Source organism: Sylvia atricapilla, chromosome 17 (assembly GCF_009819655.1).
Source record: "Sylvia atricapilla isolate bSylAtr1 chromosome 17, bSylAtr1.pri, whole genome shotgun sequence".
Lineage (NCBI taxonomy): Eukaryota > Metazoa > Chordata > Aves > Passeriformes > Sylviidae > Sylvia > Sylvia atricapilla.
Window position 1 is genome coordinate 3052133 of NC_089156.1, and position 20511 is coordinate 3072643.

At 41.3% G+C, this 20511-nt stretch overlaps 1 protein-coding gene across 4 annotated transcripts; it reads left to right on the top strand.

Annotated features, from left to right (window-relative positions):
• Window positions 1-201: 201 nt before the first annotated feature.
• Window positions 202-20202, top strand: PRR14L (proline rich 14 like). 4 transcript variants are annotated; one of them, XM_066331249.1, is made up of 9 exons: window positions 202-253; window positions 1482-1974; window positions 3019-3100; window positions 4286-10592; window positions 13574-13642; window positions 14382-14550; window positions 14848-14954; window positions 15909-15980; window positions 16612-20202. In XM_066331249.1, exons 2-9 carry the CDS (start codon window positions 1525-1527, stop codon window positions 16886-16888), a joined length of 7533 nt encoding a protein of 2510 aa, XP_066187346.1. In that variant the 5' UTR covers window positions 202-253; window positions 1482-1524; the 3' UTR covers window positions 16889-20202. The 4 variants fall into 4 exon arrangements, with proteins under 4 accessions (XP_066187346.1, XP_066187349.1, XP_066187348.1 ...); XM_066331251.1 differs by lacking the exon at window positions 202-253 and adding an exon at window positions 354-442; XM_066331250.1 differs by lacking the exon at window positions 202-253 and having other exon boundaries at window positions 1356-1974.
• The last annotated feature ends 309 nt before the right edge of the window (window positions 20203-20511 follow it).

Below are 20511 nucleotides of genomic sequence, written 5' to 3' on the forward strand. Positions count from 1 at the left end.
GGAAGGGGCGGGCGGGACACGCCCATAGCGGGGGCGGGGCCGGAGCCAGACCGGCCCGGCGAGGGGGCGTGGCCGTGTGGGGGCGGAGCCTATGGGAGCCCCGCCCACTAACGGCTGCTCCCCTATGGGGGCGGGGCCACAGCACCTGCTGGCGGGTACGCGCGCGCCGGGCCCGGATGCGGAAGTGATGCGCGCGGGGCGGGGCGCGGCGCGGCAGGCGCGCGCAGCGGGGCCGGCGGCCGCCGCCGCTCAGGTAACGGCACCGGGCGGGGCGCGGGGCGCGGGGCGGGGCGCGGGGGTGTCCCGGCGCGGACCTGCCTCTTGCGGCCGCCGCCGCCGGCTGGGAGTTGGAACGGGGCCCAGTGGCCGGCGGGGGCCCTGCCCAGCTCGGGCGCGGGGGAGACGCCGGCGGTTGTGTAATTACGGAGAGTGGCGATCTCCGGTCCGCTGCCGCAGGGCGGCTGTGGACCCTCGGGGCCGGCCGGTGCGGGGGCTGCTGCCGCGGAGAAGGAGCGGGGCTCGGGACCGAGTCTGTCGACGCTGCTGCGGCGCTTGAACAAAGGGTGGTCCCCGGTCGTGCCGCCGATGCCGGGGCGGTGTCGCCGCGAGGGTGATGCTCTCCCGGGGACTGCTGCGAGTTCCACCTGTGTCTGCACAGGCGGCTCTTGCTTAAGGAGCGGAGATCGACGCTGGGCTGCTCAGCCCGTGTTTTGGTAAACGGAGCAGCTGCTGCTCCTCTGGAGGCCTGGCTTAGCCCGTTCCTGTCCGTGAGCCTTCAGGAGCGATTAGACGTCAGGGCTTTCCCGGTGCCGACAGAACAGAAGCGGTGTCAGCCCCGCCGGAGCTCCTGTGCCGTGCTCACGGAGCAGCTGCCGCGCTCCGGGCGCTCAGTGCTGGGCCCTGGAGGATCCGGGGACAGGGCATCCTCTGGACTGCCTGTCAGGTGCTCAGTGAGAGAAGCTGACAGGCACAGTCTGCTGCCTCATGGCTTAGGAAGTGTTCGTTTGAGGCCGAGAATGGGAAGAAAAGTTGGAGTTTTTTTCCAAAGACTAGAAACTCATCATAATCCCAGGAAACGAAACGATGCTTTAGTTTTAGTGAAGGAGGAGGATGACTGATACAAGCCCCGTGATTTGCTTTATAACATCTTCTCTGGTTTTTCAGAAGATGTGATTAAATCTGCAGGGAGATGTTTGAATGTGAAAATGAGGCTTGGGAATCTCTATTTGGCTTTATTCTCTTCTTTTGTTTATGAAGCATTTCCTTAGATACTCAAATGTTTCTCCTTAAAGCACCTTTCTTAAAAACCTATTTGGAAGTATCTTTCTTAAACATATATTCTTGAATCTTGAGGAATTAAGCTTTTCCTTTTAATATAATCCAGGAGTTGGACTTCAGTGATCCTTGAGGGTCCCTTCCACTTTGGGGTTTTTCTATGGTTAATCCAATGTACGTTGATTTAACATTGCTTTTTTTTTTAGGATAAACTGAAAAGCTCAGGGTAACTGATCTTCAACAGCCCTGATGCTCTCATTTGGGGTGGAGTCTCTCCTTCATTCTTCTGTGTCTGCTGTAATAGAGGAGCTGTACCCTGGACTGCCAGAGAGCATCTCCACAGAACTGATGGCAGTGCCAGGGCCCAGCCTTGGACTGGATGCACAGTCTGATGGGCCAGTGCCCGTGCTGGCACACAGGGATGGGCCATGGACTTCTGCCATAGGAAACTTCTGCCACAAAACGGAGGATTTGGGTGATATGCTCCAGGTGATTTCTCATGGGCCAGCAGAATCCTTTCCTGAAGAATTACTACAGGCTGGAGACCTTGCAGAGAATGAAAAAAGCAGAAAAAGACACTTTAGGAAATTAGACTGTTCTAGTGATGGATACCAGAAAGAAGATAAAGAGGCACAAGGTGCTGAGTACCATCATGCTGAAAGTTGTCCTTCAACCCTGGAGGAAAGTTGGTCACAACAAGTAAGTGAATGCAGGAATGAATCCCTGCGTGATAATTTGAATTTAGGGTTAGAGTCACTAGGCAGTGGGTTTGGCAGTGGGTCTCCTGGTTCTTTTTTGTGTCTTGTAGTATAGAATCATAAAATGGTTTGGGTGGGAAGAGGACCTTGAAGGTCATCTTGTTCCAACCCCCTGTCATGGGCAGGGACACCTTTCACTAGACCAGGCTGCTCAGAGCCCTGTCCAGCCTGGCCTTGGACATGTCCAGAGTGTGTGTGTCAGTACCTGGATTATTGTGGGTCCACTGAAAAATTAGACTCAGTAATATCAGTGTTTTCACTTGCTTAAATACTGTTGAAACGGTGTAAGGCAGATATGTACCAGCACAAGGTGCACAGCTGAGTGTTTTTTACCTTAATTATTGGATGTTGCATAACACTGAAATAATGTGTGTTTAATTCCAATTTTTTTATATCTATTTATCTGAAATTTTAAAAATTTGATTTAACATTATGATTTGAAATTTAAATTATTAAATTCTTTATAGTGATTCAGTTTTCCCAGATGAATTTTCACATATTTTTAAATGCGGGTAGTTTCGTTGTGGGATCATGTTTTGGTGGTTTTGCTGGCAGACTTAAGTCATCTGTTCCTGGGTTTGTGGTTTTGAGCCCAAGGAATAGTAGAAGGCAAGTTCTAATGAGACAGAAAATGCACACATCTTCCCAGATGTCTAGTGGTAGTGGTTTGGAGGTGTGAACTAGGCTTGGAGACTGGATTGCTCTTCTCATTCAAATTTCCTACAATTTGCATTTTTAAGCTGTGTACTTACATTTTAGCTGCCACATCACAAGACTTCATTGCTGCTAAATCGAGGTGTTTTGGGAATACATCCTCAGTGCTTGTGTGAAGCCCTTGCAATGCAAGGCTGCCTTTGGCCAAGGCTGGAGGTTTCTTAGTGAATTCCTCATTCTGAACTAACTCACCTGAGCAGATGCAGTCCCTGAGACATGATACACTTCAGAAAATCTAACCATTTCCACTGCTATTTTTGTCTTGTTTCAGGAGGACCCTCACTTACATGAGCAAGGGGCAAAGTCTTTGAGAACCTGTTGCACTGAAGTTGCAGGATCTCTGAGGAATACAGGTAGTTATTTTAGCTATACATCCCTATCCAGCCCCTGCTTCTCTCCCAGTTATTTACTGTTGATTTAAAATGGATGAGTGATTGTGGGATGGCTCATTTATTTTGTTTTATGGTAGAAAATATTACCCTCAATCTCAAAAACATAATGCTTTACTTTCCCCTGGCAGGGTATGTACTTGCCTGAAGACCTTTTCTGTAGATGTTTTTCAGTTATTTGTTTCCAAAGCAGAAGAGGTTGTTAATAGCAGATGTTTTGCATTTCCTTTTGTTTCAAAGATGGAGCGTATGATAGCAGTAATTGCATATATATATATAAAAGTGTTATTAATTTTTGAGTGTTCTAAAAAATAAAACTAAACCTGCAGAATCCAAAGAAAGAGGATGGCTAATGTAATTATTAATTTTGTTATGATCCTCCATAATCTTCTAGCTCCAAATACTTTGGTCACTTTGCTTGCATCTAGTAATTATTTTCTATTTCCCTGCCTGCTATCTTTACCTAAACTGGTGTTTAACTGACGAATTTAGTCAGCCATCGAGGTAGGCTTGGTGCTTACTAGAAAATAGGGAAAAGATCTGCAGAAGTCTGAGTAAATATATTCCCTGTAAAGTTTGAATTTATTCTACAGTAGCTGTGATTTTTTTAATTCGCACCTTCTTTATGATTTTACAGGAAAAGTTTATGAATAATCCAAATTGCTTGGGCAGATGAGATATGTCCAACTATGGATGAGTTACTGACAGACATGTCTTCAAGGAAGAAGAAATGGAAATGGCCACACAATGCACAGCCATATTTCTAGGCTGGAGCAGATCAAGTCCCAGCCTATGCTGAATTTTGATGTTACAAATCAGCATTATTTTAACGTTGGCTGTGGCGTCCTCTGTGTTAAGTTACATGACCTGCATTCACCTAGCTTGATATTAGAGGAATCTGAAATACACAGGACTGAAAATGTCTGTATTGAAAAGGATTGTCTTTGTTGGCTTTGTGGTGGAATAGTTTGTTCTTTCCTCTAAAGACTTGTAGTAAAACTGTGAGCATCAATTCTCACTTTTTAAGAACATTTTGGTAACCAACACTGCGCAGAATGTTGTGTATAACAACAAAAGGTACTTAATAAGCTGAATGCCTTCTAAATTTAGCATATGGTTCTGATTTGCTTCATTTTTTTTCTTATGCAGAAGAAAACCAAGCAAATGTTCAGGTGACAGCTGAAACTCTGCCAAAGCTCACTGAAGAAGTACAAGGTATGAAGTCTGATGGGACTAGGATATTTAGCAAAGCAGGATACAGGAATGACAGAGTGAGTAAAGGTCTTCCACCTGAGAGCAGTCAATGCCCAGATGTAGACACAGTCATGGCCAGAGCTGGGGTTTCAGAAACCAGCATCTTAGGTTTTTTAGAGCCTTTAAAAGCCATGGACATTGGAGCAGCTACGGATCATCCACAAGAAACAAGTGACTATAGTGGGTCAAAAGCCCATGCTGCCAGGCCACTGAGAACAGGGGGGAATTGTCTATCTGTTTTGGAGATTAGAGAAGAAAAGTTACCCCGACAAAATCCTCTTAATGAACTCAGTACATCATTTGCTAATTACCAGACTTGTCAGCGGGATGAAGAAAATTATGCTTATGACTACTTTAAGGGTTCTGTACCTGGACAAAATGGACCTCGTGAGTTGTTCTCAGCAGAAAGCTGTAGAACACGCTCCACACAAAGTTCTGAAGTTTTATGTCCAGTTCTGAAAAGCATCTGTTATCTGGACTTCGGAAATATGCCACTAGAAAGCAGTTCTGCAGTTCCTGGAATTATCAGTGAAGTCCCCCAGAATTACCTTCCCCAAAACATCAAACATCACACTCCTTATGATCATGGAACTGGGTTTTTAGGAAACCAAACCTCCACATCTGTACCAGTAAAGCAGATCTCAGTGGTAAGGAACAAACGATTATCTAGTGCAAAAATTCATCCTAGGGAATTAAGTGCTACTGTAGGAAGATCATACAGCTCTGAATCTGGTGAGACTGCTGAAATCTGGAGAAAAAATGCTGTGGGAGATAACATTGAAATTTGTAGCTGTCCTGAACCTCAAGACACTGCTAATTCTGAGCATTGTCATTCTCTAGTTTTTAATTCTGTTGCTTCATCTGCTGAGTTCTCAAAAGAAAGATTTAAAATATTCCTATCAGAAGGTGATAAGTTTAAAAAGGACCAATGGCAATTCTCTGTCAGTGACCCATGCAAGAATGACATAAAAGAAAATCGTTTGTGGGTGGAAACAAGTAACATTGCTTCCCATGAAACTGTGCAGAGAGACAGATGCTTTTATAGTACTGCCAATAAAATTCCTCCTCTCAGTAACCACAGCTGTCTTGATCTTAGTACCAAGCTAGAAAAAGACTCACCCAAGGCACAACTGCTTGAAAAGGAATCTGAGAGCAATACAACATCAAAAGAGTTGGATGGTGGTTTATTTGGAGCTGCAGAAGCTGATAGTAGTGACAGCTTATTCACTGGGAACAAAACAAATTTGTTTCATACACTAAATGTAACTCTACCTCCTGTTTTACAAAAATCAAGAGAACTTCATTATAATGAGTGTCTTCCTTGTACTGCTAATAAAGTTTCATGTAGGGACAAGGCTTGGGGTGATCTGTCTAGAAAAGAATTAATTGGTGCTTCTCGAAAAACAGCGAAACAAGTAGCTGAAGTTTTGCTTCATAAAGACAAATTCAAGTCTTCTGTAAATTCCATGACTTTTGATAACCCTAATACAACAAGCAGAGTATCTCAAATGAACGTAAAATCTTCTGCAGGAAAGACAGAGAGAATGGTCACTGGTTTAGGAAATGAACTTTGTCGCACATGGATTTGTAATAATCAGAGTATAAAAAAACAGGGTACAGCTGCCAGTACTTCCTGCATTTTATCAGGGAGTACACGTGTGGATGAAGTTTGCCTGAACAGTCATTCTTTTGGTGTTAAAGTTGATAAAATTGAAGAAAATGATAATTTGGAAGGAAAGTCTTCATCTGGATATAACAGTAAAGAGGCAATCATCTTTCCAGAACCACACGCTCCTTTGGCACATGGATCTCTTCTTTGTGAAAATGACTGGGGCAACAGAGATATAGCTCTGCATGGGATAAATGTCATTCCCAGAGGAAAAACCATGTTATGCTCAGCATATACTGCAGAGAAGTCTACTGCTACCTTGGCAAGAGATGAGATTTCAAATAAGAATATGGAGGTTGTGGAACAAGTTGATCTTTGTAAGGGGACGGGCAGTGAAATTGTTTATGACAGAGATGAAGCAAAAGAACAGATTGGCAGACGTGCTTCTCAGACAGAAGAAATTGATAAAATAAGACCTGTGGATTCCCCAAATGCTCCTGAAGGAAATCTGAGAAATAATATGAATGAACAGCTATTAGATAGATATTTGAAGAAAAACACCTGTTCTCATAATTTTGGATTTTACAACTCTCTGTTAGGCCCATGGAGGAGAGAACTCGACACACGTGGGCAGGAAAAAATGCCATTGCTCACAGCTGATCCCTGTGATCCACACCCAGCACTTGACAAGGTGAACATTCCAACACAGCATGCTGGCCAAACAGGAGAGACCCTTTGTCCAGTGGGAAATCAGCTTCATCCATGTCAGAGTGAGTCTGATGTCCCGGTGCTGGGCAGTGAGCAGCGTTTAGAAAGTTTAACCAACCAACCAAACACCGACTTACAAACCATGGGTGGTTCTGTGGAAAGAGACAAAGTTGGTCCTAATCACAGTGAAGAGGTTCTGCTAAAAACAGGTGGTGACCTGCCTCTGTTAGACCATAGATACAAAAGAGAAGCCAGGTTGGAAGGAGCTCTACAAGAGAATGTCATGGGTTTGGACTCTTCAACTGGTGTGAAAAATGAACAGTCTTCAGGATACATGGACTCCATCAGTGATCTAATTGAAGAGAAGACAATCAGACTACAACATAAGAACAGACGGGAAAGAAACAATAAAGGGACTCCTGAAGAAAACTTTTCTGATGGCAGACCACATTGCTCACAGCAGGCTCGTTTTATCAAATGTGCAAAAGAGAAAGCAGAGCTGGTGTTTGCAGGAAAGAAAACGCAGCAATCTTTGCCAAAGATGAAGTGGTTGGTGGAGAACCAGGAAAATACAATTAGTGCTCAACTTCTGCCCATTTCATCAATTCATGGGAGTCTTTCATACAAGCCAGAAAATAGGAATGTGCTTTCAGATACAGAAAACAGAGAATGTCTGAGTATAAATCCTATCTTAAATGACTCTTGCTTGCAGTTAACTTTTGAGCCTGGTAAAGAAACTGATGCTCAAAGGGGCATTGGTCCATCTCATTTTGGAAAGTTTGACATCCAAGGATCTTGTGTTGAGACTCAAGCAGATTCAGAAACTCTGTCAGCTCTGAATTCTCACATCTCTCTGCCTGAGAAGGAAAAGCTGTGCATGTCACCTGAGAATACACAAAGAGATAATTGTGCTTTGTCTTCAGCTGAAGCTTTTAGCAAAGATACTTCAATGACAAAAATTCTTTCTGTAACAATTTCTGTGAAGAAAAAATCCAGCAATATTGAGGTTCCATCTTCAGGGAATGAATCAGCAGCTGGCTCTCTGTATGGTGCCAGAAGCTCAAGAGTTTGTGCCCACAGCAAAGAAAGTCTGAAAGGTGAAGGGCTTTGCATGCCAGCTGTAAAAGACATGGACATGAGCTCACCAGAAAGTCTTCCCAGTGAAGAGACGTTAAAGAATACAGATATGGTAGAAAATATAAATGTGATTTCAGATATGGAAAATAGAGAAAGTCTGAGTATAACTCCTATCTTAAATAATTCTTGCCCGCAGTTAACTTTTGAGACTGGTAAAGAAACTGGTGATCAAAGGGGTATTAGTGCACCCCGTTCTGAAAAGTTTGACATCCAAGAAACTTCTAGTAAGACTCAGGTGGATTTAGAAACAATGTCAGCTCTGAACTCTCACATCTCTCTGCCTGAGAAAGAAAAGCTGTGTATGTCACCTGAGAATACACAAAGAGATATTTCATCTTTGGACAAAAGATTTAACAATGAAACTTCAATGACAAAAATTCTTTCTGTAACAATTTCTGTGAAGAAAAGAACCAGCAGTATTGAGGTTCCATCTTCAGGGAATGAATCAGCAGCTGGCTCTCAGTATGGTGCCAAAAGCTCAAGAGTTTGTGCCCACAGCAAAGAAAGTCTGAAAGGTAAAGGGCTTTGCATGCCAGCTGTGAAAGACAGGGACATGAGCTCACCAAAAAGTCCTCCCAGTGAAGAGAAATTTAAGAATACACGTGTAGAAGGGAAGATAGGAAAGGAGGTAGCCCATAGAGGAAGGCTGCCCAAAGATCGTCAACGGGCCTTGTTGGAAGATTCTAAAGAGTCTGGTAGCAAAATAGTCCCCCTCAGGATTGAGAAATATGGAAAGGTTTTGGAAGAAATCCCAAGATCCAAACTGAATAATCTTTCAAAGGAAAGACAAACTGATACAAAGCTCCCAAACTTAGCAGGTACTAGTGCACTTTCACAAACTGTGCATGATCGTGAGGCTGGAGCTGTATCTGACACAGAGGCTGCCCCAGAAGTGCAGGATGATACAACGCCCACAGTTTCTCCACCTCTGGGCACACTATCAGACAGTTGCAAAGAACCATCCCCAAACTGTGTGGTTTGCAGGGAAGCGTGTGTGCCTTACAAATTAAATGCACGAAGCAAAGATAATGTCAAGGAGGTAACAGAAGGCCAGGACAAAGAACCAACTCATGCAGATTGCAAGGAAAATGGGGCTTTAGGTTCAGAGAGACTTGAGCAAATACAGGAACTTCAAATACTTAAACAAAAGAAGTATGGAAAGATGGAAGTACATCAGTTGGACAAGGCACAACCAGAACAGAAGTTGGAACATCAGGAGAAAGCAAAATTCATACTGCAACCAAGTATGCTGCACAGTTCTGAACTCTTATGCAGCTCTTCATCTGACTTGATGACATCTAGAAATGTGAAGTCTGGAGGCACTTCAGAGGAGATTTTTGCTGTAAGAGGCAGCAAAAATAAACTATGTAGCACTTTACAAGAAGTTGAAAGGCCAAAGATTACCACAGATTTTATTAGTTCACAGTTTTTGAAGACTCAGGATTCAGAAATGGAAAACCTGAACCTTAATTTAGGGTATGATGGGATCCCTGGTGCCTTTGGAACTACAAATAAACGAAGAGGAACTACAAATAAACTGAGAGGACCTCTTCCATTAAAAATACAACCTGGAAGGACATGCAAAAAAGTTCCCACATTGTGTCAGCTAAAAACCGTAAGAAAAATAAAAAAAATGAAAACTCCACCTTTCTCTGAGATTCCCCTGGAAATATTCCCTAAACAGGAAAACACGCTTCTGGAATCTTTGTACTTTCCACGTAAACCACTGACAGTGGAAAAGGAAACAGCCATGAGATTTGCGCATATGCCAAGGCAGAGGGCCAAGAGGTGCAGTTTGTTGAACAGCTTGAAATTCAGAAAATGTACCAAAGAACCAGCATTGTTGAGCAAGTTGTCTGCAATGGCCAGCAAGCTCCTGGCCCCTGCCAAAAGCAGACGTAAGTTAGAATTTCTGCCATATTCTTCTGAAATTCTTCCAGTGGGTGACAGGTACAGCCAATCTAAAAATCTCTTGGAAGCCTTTTCTTGCATTAACAGGAACGTACACTCACGCTGGGCTGACAGCTGCTGCACCAAGATGTTCAGCTTTCAGCCTTTGGCACTTTATCCTGTAGAAACTACCAAAATACTTTCTTCGGACTTAAGCCACACGCCTCCAACCTCTTTCTTGGACACCTCAGTTTTCCCAATTTCTTTTCACATAAAGTTGGACTCCAGTCCTGTGACAGACCTCAGAGGGATTACATCCCAGCACTCTGTGCATCACAGCCCAGTTTTCAGAGAAACTCCAGCACCAGCTTCAAAGTGGACTTTGTCTTTTCTCCTGTCTCAGAGCTGTTCAGATACAACAGCTTTCAAGGAAGATTCCAGTGTAAATAATGAGCTTCATTCCTCTCACTCCACAACAACCCCCAGGACTGTTGCTGTTCATCCTGACCCTGGAAGAAACACTGTAGCTGGAAGAAGAGGAGGTTGTTCCACTCTTGGCCTACACACAGTGTTAGCACTTTCTTCCCCTGGATGTTACAGGATTTGGACAAGAAGAAGAAACTTAACCAGTCATATTCCTACCATCCAGAGACTGTTCATATCGCAGTTGGCACAGGGTTTGAAAGGGGACAGGTACCCGAGGTGTGTGTCGGACGAGCCCGTCTCCTCTTTGCCATACTCCCTGGGCAGGGTGTTGTCCATATGGAGCCAGCACGGTCCTTCTGCCCGTCCTTCCGAAATCACTCCTCTCCATTCCACTCACTGCAAGTGGCAGCCAAGTGTGGGCATCGAGAACAGGTAAAACCCATCAACTTATTTCTGAGATTAAATGTGTGCAGAGTATATACTTGCTCATTTTTGGGAGGGAGAGGGTCATTGCAGCTTGCACTGGAGGGTCAGTTTCTCCTGTTCCAGATCTACACATTCTGCTCCAGCAATGGCTCAGCGTGGAAGATCCTTTATTACAGAACGGTCTGTTAGCTAAATTTAAATATATTTGCCTTCACTTCTTTTAATACTATCCTGTTTTGGCAGAATGGCTAACTCTATTTTCTTCTCCCTTGCAAAAAATACACACCATGCATCAGAGTATATAATGCAAAAGGTGAGCTACTTCATTAGGTCTATTCAGAGTGACTGCAGAGGAACTGGATTTCTGAGGTAGGAAAGTTTTTTTCAGAGGTCTGAGCCACAAATACCCCTTGGAACCAAATGCTCAACATCAGGTTAGGAAGAATTGTGAAGGGCGGGGGGTGTCATTCAGTAACATTTTTACTTGTATTCCATGACCATTCTATGCTAATTGAAATCTCTTTATGCATGCTATGGCTTTTCATATGTGATGTTGACACAAGCAAATATAGCTCCAGTTAATACTGGTAATGATTTTTTCTCTGTGTGTCAATCTTGTTATGAGTGGGAAGAGGACTGAAATCTACTTTGCATATTTAATTTTACTTTGCTATGAGCATTTAAGATCATTTTGCTAATAAAAAGAATGAAAGAAATTCCTAGCTCTGTTGCAGGATTTTTGCATGCCCTTGAGCAAAGCTCTTGTCCTCTATCCCTCAGTAACACAGAGCAGTTCAGTCCCTGATTTTGTTGCCTTGCAATTCCTGGACAGAGAGCTCATGAGCACTGTAGCAAAGTCTGTTTAATTAATTGTTTTGATTAGTGTGGCAGTCTGTAGAGAACTGTTGAATTTAGCCTATGTCACAGATTGACTCAAGCGTAATCAAAAATCTTGCCACATAACCAGTGCTGCACTTTGCTTTGTATAAATGGGTAAGCTATCTAAAAGTTTATCACTTGTTAGTATAAATTCTAATGTCTGCCAAAGGTGTGAGTGAGCTTATGAAAGCACTGCTCCATTCTGGAGTTATCTGCACTAAAAGAATTAAGTTGGATAATGGCATAGAGATAACTTGCAGCACATTCTATAAGACTTGCTTCCATTTTCATTCCATACTCTGAAAATGATCATACCAGTACAGTTTAAGTGCTAAACTTAAAAAGAACACATTGTTAAAACAAAACAAACATCTTTTTAAAACTTAGTTGTGAATTACTGTGAATTTAGTGTTTTGTGTTGCTGAGGCATCACAAGGAGGCTGTCCTTGGACTGGGAGATCAGGACTTGGGGGTTTTCCCACACCCATAAGTCTGCAGGCTCCTCAGCAGCTCGGGACTGCATATCCAGTTAGCTCATGTGTAAGAGGATTTCATCCCTGACGTAAAGAGTAATTGGAAAGCTGTGTGCTTTGCTATGAGTGATCTTTTTCCCAAAAGGAGAGTGTTCAAATCAAACCTTTTTGTTTCAAGTGAAAAATAAGCCAGAGTTAAAATACCCTAAAACTCAGTTTGGTTTTTTTTTTTCTCTAAAATACCTTACAACTATCAATATGAAGACTAAGTGAGTGTACAGCTCAAATGTTTGGTATGTAAACATAAGAGGTATGTTTGATGCAGTATAAAAGCATTTTAAGCTCCCACTATGACAGAAAGCTTTGCCTGTTTTAAGATAATTAAAAGTCAGAAAAAATCAAAAAGTTCTCTGCAGGTTATTTTCATCTAGAAAAGATTTGTTCTCTTTTAAATATTTCACTCACAATTAGTGTTCTTAATAACCAGGAGAACAAGGAACTAAAGTAGCTGCCCTACCTGACTTCCACTGTCCCCTCCACTGTCAATAATAGACATATTCTTTTACCAGAATATTTTTCTAATTAATGCTTATTTGAATTAAAAATTTCTAAAGTGATTTCCTTCTGTCCTTGTAATTTTGTATTATTATTGCATAAAGAATAAGCTCTGTCTCTAACAGAGAGGGCTCTGCTGCAGGTTGATACAGGTTCCAGTAACACTGGAATAGTGAGTGGAATGTTGAAACAGTGTTACAGTTCTAACATAAGTGATAGACACAAAAAGTGTGTCTTTCTGACCTCTTTATGAAGAGTTGGTGCTATTCCCTGTGCTTCCAGCATGACTGGTTCTAATTTCCTTTGAAGAATTCCAGTCTGGCTGTAACATACTTGCTTTAGAACAGTGAAGTGCATTTCACTGTTTGGTTTGAGAGAGCAGCAAATACAAGATTTGCTGTTAAATGTAATAAAAGCTGTCCCAAGTGATTTCCTGCTATTAATAGTATGGGCACAAAAATAAACCTTAATATCAAAGGACATAGAGCTGCTGTGCTGACTTTCATGCCATAGAATTCTGGTTATTACCAACCCTTATGGAAAGGCCTTTGGTTATTCCAATCAAGTAAGGGTATTGAAGGCTGTGGGAGTTAGAGGCAACAGGGAGTTAATTTAATGGAAATACTTCCTTTCACCTGTTACTGTTGCTATTATGCACTATTTTATTTAGTAACCAGATCCTTCTAGGCTTTTGGTTACTTTAATTGTAAAAACTTGAGGGGTTTGAATAAGGAATATAGACTTTCATAGAAAGAGCTACAGTTTTCAGATTTTAATAATTATGTCGAAATAATCATGATGTTCAGTATTATTGTTTCACTCTCTTTCTGTGCCTTTCCTTTTCTCATTACTACCATTTTTAAAAGAAAGTAGGATAGTTTCCCTAACAATAAAATCTAGTGGCCTAAACAGCACCATGTGGCTTTCTCTTGTATCATTTTAGTCTTTCATTCTCATTCCTGATATGAGCATCTTGTCTTACAGTCCAGTTTATACTAATAATTTTCCCCTCATCTTTTTATAGTGTAGACCTAACTTCTGCCCGTCTTGTTTTGTTTTTTCATTGCTGTTTTGACCCAGCTGTGCCATGTTACCACACTTACCTGCACAGAGTATGGGAGCACTGCAGACTGCAGGCCATGCAATACGGTGAGTCTGGGGATGTTGATTCTGAGCAGTGGGGCAATAACCTTCCTCAGAAAGCCATTGCTTAGGTCATCTTGGCTTTCAGCTTTTGTTCACTCCCAGAACAGCTTTCTGGTCAGGCAGTGGGTGATGTAATGTAAAAGAGTGGAGGGGCGGTTATGCAAACACCACATAGATCACTGCACAGAACAGTCCTGCTACTTTCAACCTCACTTCTTATGAAATGAGTATGCAAAACTATAGAAATTTGACTCCTTACTTGGATAGAAGTCCTTTCTGCCTGAGCAACTGGATGATTGGTGCTGAAACTTCTTTCTATTCCTTCTAAGTGTAGGGATGGCAGGTATCAAAGCTGTATTTTAAGTTTATCTGTAAACAAAAAGTATGATTAATGGTTGTGTCAAAGAAATCTGCTGGCAGAAAAGGAGGACTGACCCCTTTCTATCAGTAGTTGATAAATAGAGCTGTATACTGTTTAGCTGTATGAAAAGGAAAAGAGTGGGTTTAAAATGACATGTTCAAATACTCTGGCAGTTTAGTTGGTGTCAGTATCAGCGTAGGCTGCAGCAGGTTTGGGCTGTATGTGTGTACCAGAGTTCACTTACTTGGGCAATGTGAACTGTGAACTGTATTGGCTTTTTGTGCCCATATTGCAATTTACGACCATCTCCTGAGAGCATGGAATGCTGTTGCAGTATCAGTTGGGTATCAGTGTACACATGTTTCATTCTTTCTCTTACAGTCTGGAAACTTCGTTCCCTTTTCCATTACCAAAGCCTCGTGCACCTCCAGAGTCATTGCCATCTCCCCCCAGGCTTTCAGCATCTGAGCTCCAGATCCCTGCCCTTGATGAAGCAGATGCTTCTGTTCCAGCCTGTCTGAGATCCCAGGATGACTCAGAACTGAAAAAAGTGAGTCCATATTACATTTTAAATCTCTCAGATTCTTGGTTGTCCACAAGCTGAAGCTGCTGCTGGATATTATCAAATAACTGTTAAAGATGAGGAGAAAAAACAGGCTGCAGGTCCTACTCTGTGCTGCTGCTTGCTTTGATTCAAGCAGAAAGAAGGTAGCAAACCAGAGAGGAATGTTTATTCTATAGATAATATTTATTCAGAATAAAAGAGAATTCTGTTGACTACTGTGGTTTTAATTTCCTTGATTTTAACTTTTCTTTTCCTTCTTCCTTTCTTTCTTTCTTACTTAAGACTGAGCCAGAAGAGAGGCCAAAGAAAGTCTCACAGATCCGAATCAGGAAAACTGTTCCTAAGCCAGACCCTAACCTTACTCCAATGGGACTACCCAAACCAAAAAGGTGAGCAGTACCTCTGAAATGGGCTCAAAATAAATGAGTGTAATTATTGCAATAAATGTTTCTCTTACCACCACTGTTTTATACAGCCCCAGTTGAGTGACACCTGATATTTAGTTCCTTTACAAGAAATGACTGACACAGCTCTATCAACTGGATCCAAACTACTGACTGGAGTTTAGGCAAAATGTGAAAAAGCAAGCTGCAATCCAGTCATTCTTAAATTTCTAAAGAAGAAAGAAGTTTTATTGATCATTATAAAGTGAACATCAGTCCACCTGCAGTGCACAGTGAGATAAAGTGATCTATTAGGAAGATCTGTTGATGCAAATTGTGTTGGAGTTTTTCACAGTTCTTTCTTTGTTTGGGGTGTGATCTTGGGGAACCATTAGTTCACTGAAAGTGTGGGAAATCACAGTGCCAGATGTTGATAAAGTTTTCTTATCAGTCATCTAGTGTGATTGCTGGTCATACTGGTCAGATTATTCTGGTCTCATACTTCATCTAGTGTGACTTCTGTCCTAAACACAGCTACCACCTTTGACAAAGGAAGGCATTTCTTCAGAGATCAGCTTGGTAATTGTCAATAACTAAAACCAGTCTCGAGATGAAGTATTAATCTGTTAAACTGTAAGACTTTTTCTCAGCTTTCACAAAAGAGTGAAGGGGATTTCCCCTCTTGAGCATCATTATTTCAAAGCATCACAGAGTGCTGGAAGGACTGTTGACCTCTGCAGAAAGGGCAAGTCTTGACACCAACCTTAAAAAAACATTGTATGAAATGATGTATTTAATGAGCTCATTTTTCATTCCTCCTTGTTCCAAATTACTTAAAGCATAATTAGTAAGCATTTAGGCATAGAATGCAAACAGTACTTGTTTATTGTAAATCTGCTTGCTGTGAAGAAGTTCTTTTGAGATTCTTCCTTCTAGACTGATTTGTCATTACTTTTTCAGGCTTAAGAAGAAAGAATTTAGTTTAGAAGAAATTTACACAAACAAGAATTATAAGTCCCCTCCTCCTGCCAGGTTGGTTCTGCTTCCTAATAAGAAAACTTAAGATCTTAAGATAAATGTAAATTAATTAGGGGGAAGAGAGAGGAGATGAAAGGTGTACAAATGCTAAGAGGGAGATATATTCTTAAAATTGGTCTAGTTTAAACTCCTAGAGGAAGTTAATTTCAAAATAGCATCTTTTACTGTTTGGATGGGATAAAGTGAAATAGAATATGAACTAAGAATTGCAGCTGGTTAAGTATGGATTTGTATATTTTTTCATCTATCCATTCATTTCAGTCTCCATCAAGGTACGGTACTTTTCAAAATTCAAATTACATGTTCTTTAAAACAGTAACAATAATGGCCCGTCATCAAATGTTCAAACCTATTTATTCTGTAAAATCAAGATTCTATAATTGTGCTTTTGAACTGAAATACAAAGAGATTCTACCCAATGTCTGTGCAGCAATAACTCAGCTGGCAGTAATGTGCATTGTAGGAGGTTTAAGGTGTAGATAACATTACAAGAGGTGTGGAGGGGCTGTAAAAATATAAAAGTTAGAAGTGTGTTTACCTGGGTCCTGAAATCCCTCGGTCTCCCTGTCAGTGTAAGGTGGCTGCTGCTCCAAGTATTCCTGAGTTCTGTTCTTGCTTTTACCAGGAGCTTGGAAACAATCTTTGAAGAGCCCAAGGAGAAAAACGGACACTTGATCTCTGTCAGCCAGCAAAAGAGAAAGCGGATTCTAGAGTTTCAGGACTTTACTCTTCCCCGGAAAAGGAAGACACGAGGCAAAATCAAAGCAGTGGGTAGCTTCACCCGAGCAAAAAGAGCTGCACTGCAGAGTGCAGAGTTAGATGTTCTTCTGAGTCAGAAGCTAATGGACCTTGAAGCCTTTTTTGCAGAGGAGGTTGAGCAGGAGCAGGCCTCCAGCATCTGAGGGAGCCACTTAGCTGGAAATGGTCCAGTCAGCTTCTTTAGTATTTTCTTCTTGGGTGAATTCTACTGACTTCTTCATACCTTACTCTGTCACTCTGTTCTAACATCTGATAATCAGTTTTTGGCTGTGAGCCTCTTTAAGGTGCTATTTTTTTGTTGTTTTTAAATGCTGTTGGAGGGATTCTTTTAAGTCCCTGTTTGAGTGTAACACAGCCACATGAAATTTACCCTTCCTTTCTCAACCTCTGGAAATTATTGCTTATATTTAATTAATTATGTTTAAATATCTTTTGGGGGTAGAGTAGGAGTGTCAGGGAGGGAGTAGTGCACCTTCAGTGATGCTAGAACTCTGTACTCCAGATCATTTGCACATTTGAGTCTGCTGTTGTTACTGTAATGGCTATTTTTAACAAGCTGACAAATGAGATATGGTGTTTGATAAAGAAAAATTCTAGCAAACACAGTCTAGATATACCACTAACCTTTTGATAATTACGAGTAGCTGTCTAGGTTTGCATTCAATTGTTTCTTTCCTTCTGTTAACTCAGGAGGTTCCTTTCTGGCTCCAGGCAGCAGAAGCCCCACATAATTAGACTTTAAATAACTTGCACTTTGTATATGTTTCTTTTAACATGATTCAACTCCGAAAAGGTAATGTTTTAAGGAAAAATGGTGCCCAGTAGTAGTTTTCCCAAATAGCAGATTTTTTTACTTATTTGGCTGATGCCAACCTCTTCTCCAGAGGAAAAGGTCCATGAGATGTTAAGCTGCAGGATATCTGGCAGATTTTTATTTAACTGAGCTGAGCCGCTGCATGCAGGGAACACCAGCAAAATCTCTGATACTTGTTTTAAAGTTATATTTATTCCATTCATACTAACTTGATTTTAATGTCAACAAGAAGGGGTTTTTTTACCATTTTAGATTTACAATTCCTGTAGATCATAATTGTATATTCTCTGTACAGCACAGTTGTACAATAGCCAGTGTTGTACAAAGAGCCTCAGAGTATGTGGACATTGTTTTCATTATGTAAGGCCATATGTAATCATCTGATGCAGCACTGGGCAATTTCTCAGCTCTACCTTTGGAAGGAAGAGAGCTCCCTTCTGGCATAACTTCTGTTAAACTTAACTTGAAGCATAATTCCAATGCTAGCTGCAGTTCAGGTAATTTCTGTCCCTTAGTGCCTAGAGAAGTTATTCAGGCAAAGCTGTTGTTGCTGGGATGCTCAAATTTAATTAGTCTGTTCTTTCTTTCACTTGTCACTTGAACTTGCACTTTCTTATTTATCTACCCATATAATAGAGTTTCTATTTACCTTCAAAGTGAGAAATATCTAGTGGGTGGGTATTTTTTATAAAGTCCCAATAAATGCAGGACTGCAAATACCATCATTTTCTTCTGTTGCTCTACCACTTCTGTTACTGACCAAACAGAAAACTAAATGTTAACTAGCAATCTGTTGAATTTCAGAGCTTTGAGTGTAGAGAAATGGAAGAGGATTATTACACTGTGTGTGCCTGAGTCCTAAAAGAAATTTAATCTGGGTTTGTTTTGCTCCCAGCTTATGTGCTGGGATTTCTAAAAGTTTATATTCTTGTTTTGAAGGCTAATTATCTTTAATCAGGAAGACTGAAGAAAAAAAGAGAAGTGCACACTTAGAGTAGTAGTGTTTGGAGTATGAGGGTAAAATAGCAAAGCAAACTTTGGACATATTGACATAGTATTTTTCTGGTTAACCTATTGGGCTGTTGTAGAACCTTCTAATTGATCCTCTTTATTTTTGTAAAAAGAAATCCCTAAAAAACAAAGATCAACTGCCTCCTAAAAAAATGTTTGAAAGTTTCCCTATGCTGGCTTATTAGCCCAATTAATGACTAGTTGGAAGCAGTAGCAAGAGTGAGAGATATATTTTTATGGATTTATGCTATAAAATGGGATTGTTACAGAGCATTCATTCACCTTCTATTAATATGGGAGGCTTCCAGTGCTGTGACACAATTAAGCTGTAACCTTACTGGGGCTTTCAAGGACATAAAGATTGGGGTGGGGGGGAAGAGACTTGGGTCCAGGAAATGTTCAGACCTCTAATGAGCTTCAAAACATGAAATGTGTTGAGTCTTTTCCTTTGGGTTATGTTGGGGTTTGTTTTGTTAAGGATGGTTTTTTTTATTTTCTTCCCTGCTTATGCTTGTTTCTGGTTGCATTGAAATAAGGCTTCTTAACATTTTTTCTACAAGCTACAGCACAGAGAGCAGAGCAAAGAAAACACTCAAATTCTCTTCAGTTTACAGTGATTGGAGGAGTTACAAAATGGTGTTGCAGCTGTCTAGCTTCTCCCAGACCTTAGGTTGTGGAAACCCAAATACAGAGCATTATTCTCTTTTGATTTAGTGTTTGTATGATGATAGAAGCTAGTGGAGACCAAGCATCTCTTCCCCTCTCCAGCATACAGGTGTCAGTCCTGCTTGTGCACTTTTTTGTTTTTCCTTTCCCACCTCTGTTCCTGTTTACAGCACTCATGGAACAGCCACGTTCCTTGTGGTTGCTGCTTGTACACTGGGAGTGATGACTGGGCAAAAGCTGGGCATTTGCCATTCTGAGCTGCTTCTGTCACAGGTAATTGAAAGACAAAAGTGTAGAGGATTATCTTTCGGGGTCTTGCATACATCCCTAGCAGGAGGATACATACACTTGCCTTTTCATTAAGCAAACCCACTCCAGTGAGGATGTTTTTGTATCACCAGAGAAAGTACATCACAGACTGATGGCTAGAGCAGCTTGAGAACATTGCAAAGCTTTTGTCATGTCCTGTCTCTTAGTAGTAAGTTATGCAGAGCCAGGCAGCTCTTTGCTAAATTTGCTGATTGTTAGAAACAGAAAGATCACTTTAAAAAGAAAAAAGGAAGGAAGAAAAAAAGAAAAAAAACTGTTTTCATCATGCTATGGCTGGAGCAGCTAAGGCTCCTTAATGCATGGTACAGCATTTGCCTGGCTGGCTTTGAGTTCTGGTACTTGCTGGATATGATTTCCTGCAAGCAGTTCTCATTCACTGTATTTTATTTCAGGTGGGCCTTTGGTATATTATGTTCCAGGTGCTTTTCTAGAATATGGATGGTAACTGTGGATTAAAAGTCTGTATGATGCTATCAAGTTAACAAATAGCTCAATAAGAATTTGTACACTTGTGCCATTAGCCTCCATCATGCTCTTGGCATTTTGTTTCTGTTCAATATTGTGTGAATCTAAAAATTGACTGTTTCTTTTGTGTGTGTTTTTAATTTATGGAAATAAATTTTTCTGAGAACCTTTCAGGTTTTTAAGGCCTTTAGGCTTCTATGGTTAAATATGCATGATAATATGTCTTGCATGTGGGGGGAAAGGTCAAATCTCCAAAGAGATCAGTAAAGTAACAAGGTGTGCCGTTATTGAGGCACAGAGCAGCAGTTCTGTTCCTTCATCCCAGCCTGGGAGATTTTAAGCATGATCTCAGCTGCTATTGAGAGCACTGAGGCAGGATCCATCTCTTCAGACAGCAGAGTAGCAGGAGCCAGGGAGCACAGAAAGCACAGACAGTTCCTGCTCAGCTCAGAGCTGAGATTCAAGGCTGAGGCTGGCCAG

Bases quoted from the DNA above. Each gene is read 5' to 3' on its own strand.
- PRR14L (XM_066331249.1), top strand. From the start codon at position 1,525: ATGCTCTCATTTGGGGTGGAGTCTCTCCTTCATTCTTCTGTGTCTGCT. The intron at 10,593-13,573 runs GTAAAACCCATC...GTTTTGACCCAG, and splicing joins AGTGTGGGCATCGAGAACAG to CTGTGCCATGTTACCACACT. The intron at 14,551-14,847 runs GTGAGTCCATAT...TTCTTACTTAAG, and splicing joins ATGACTCAGAACTGAAAAAA to ACTGAGCCAGAAGAGAGGCC.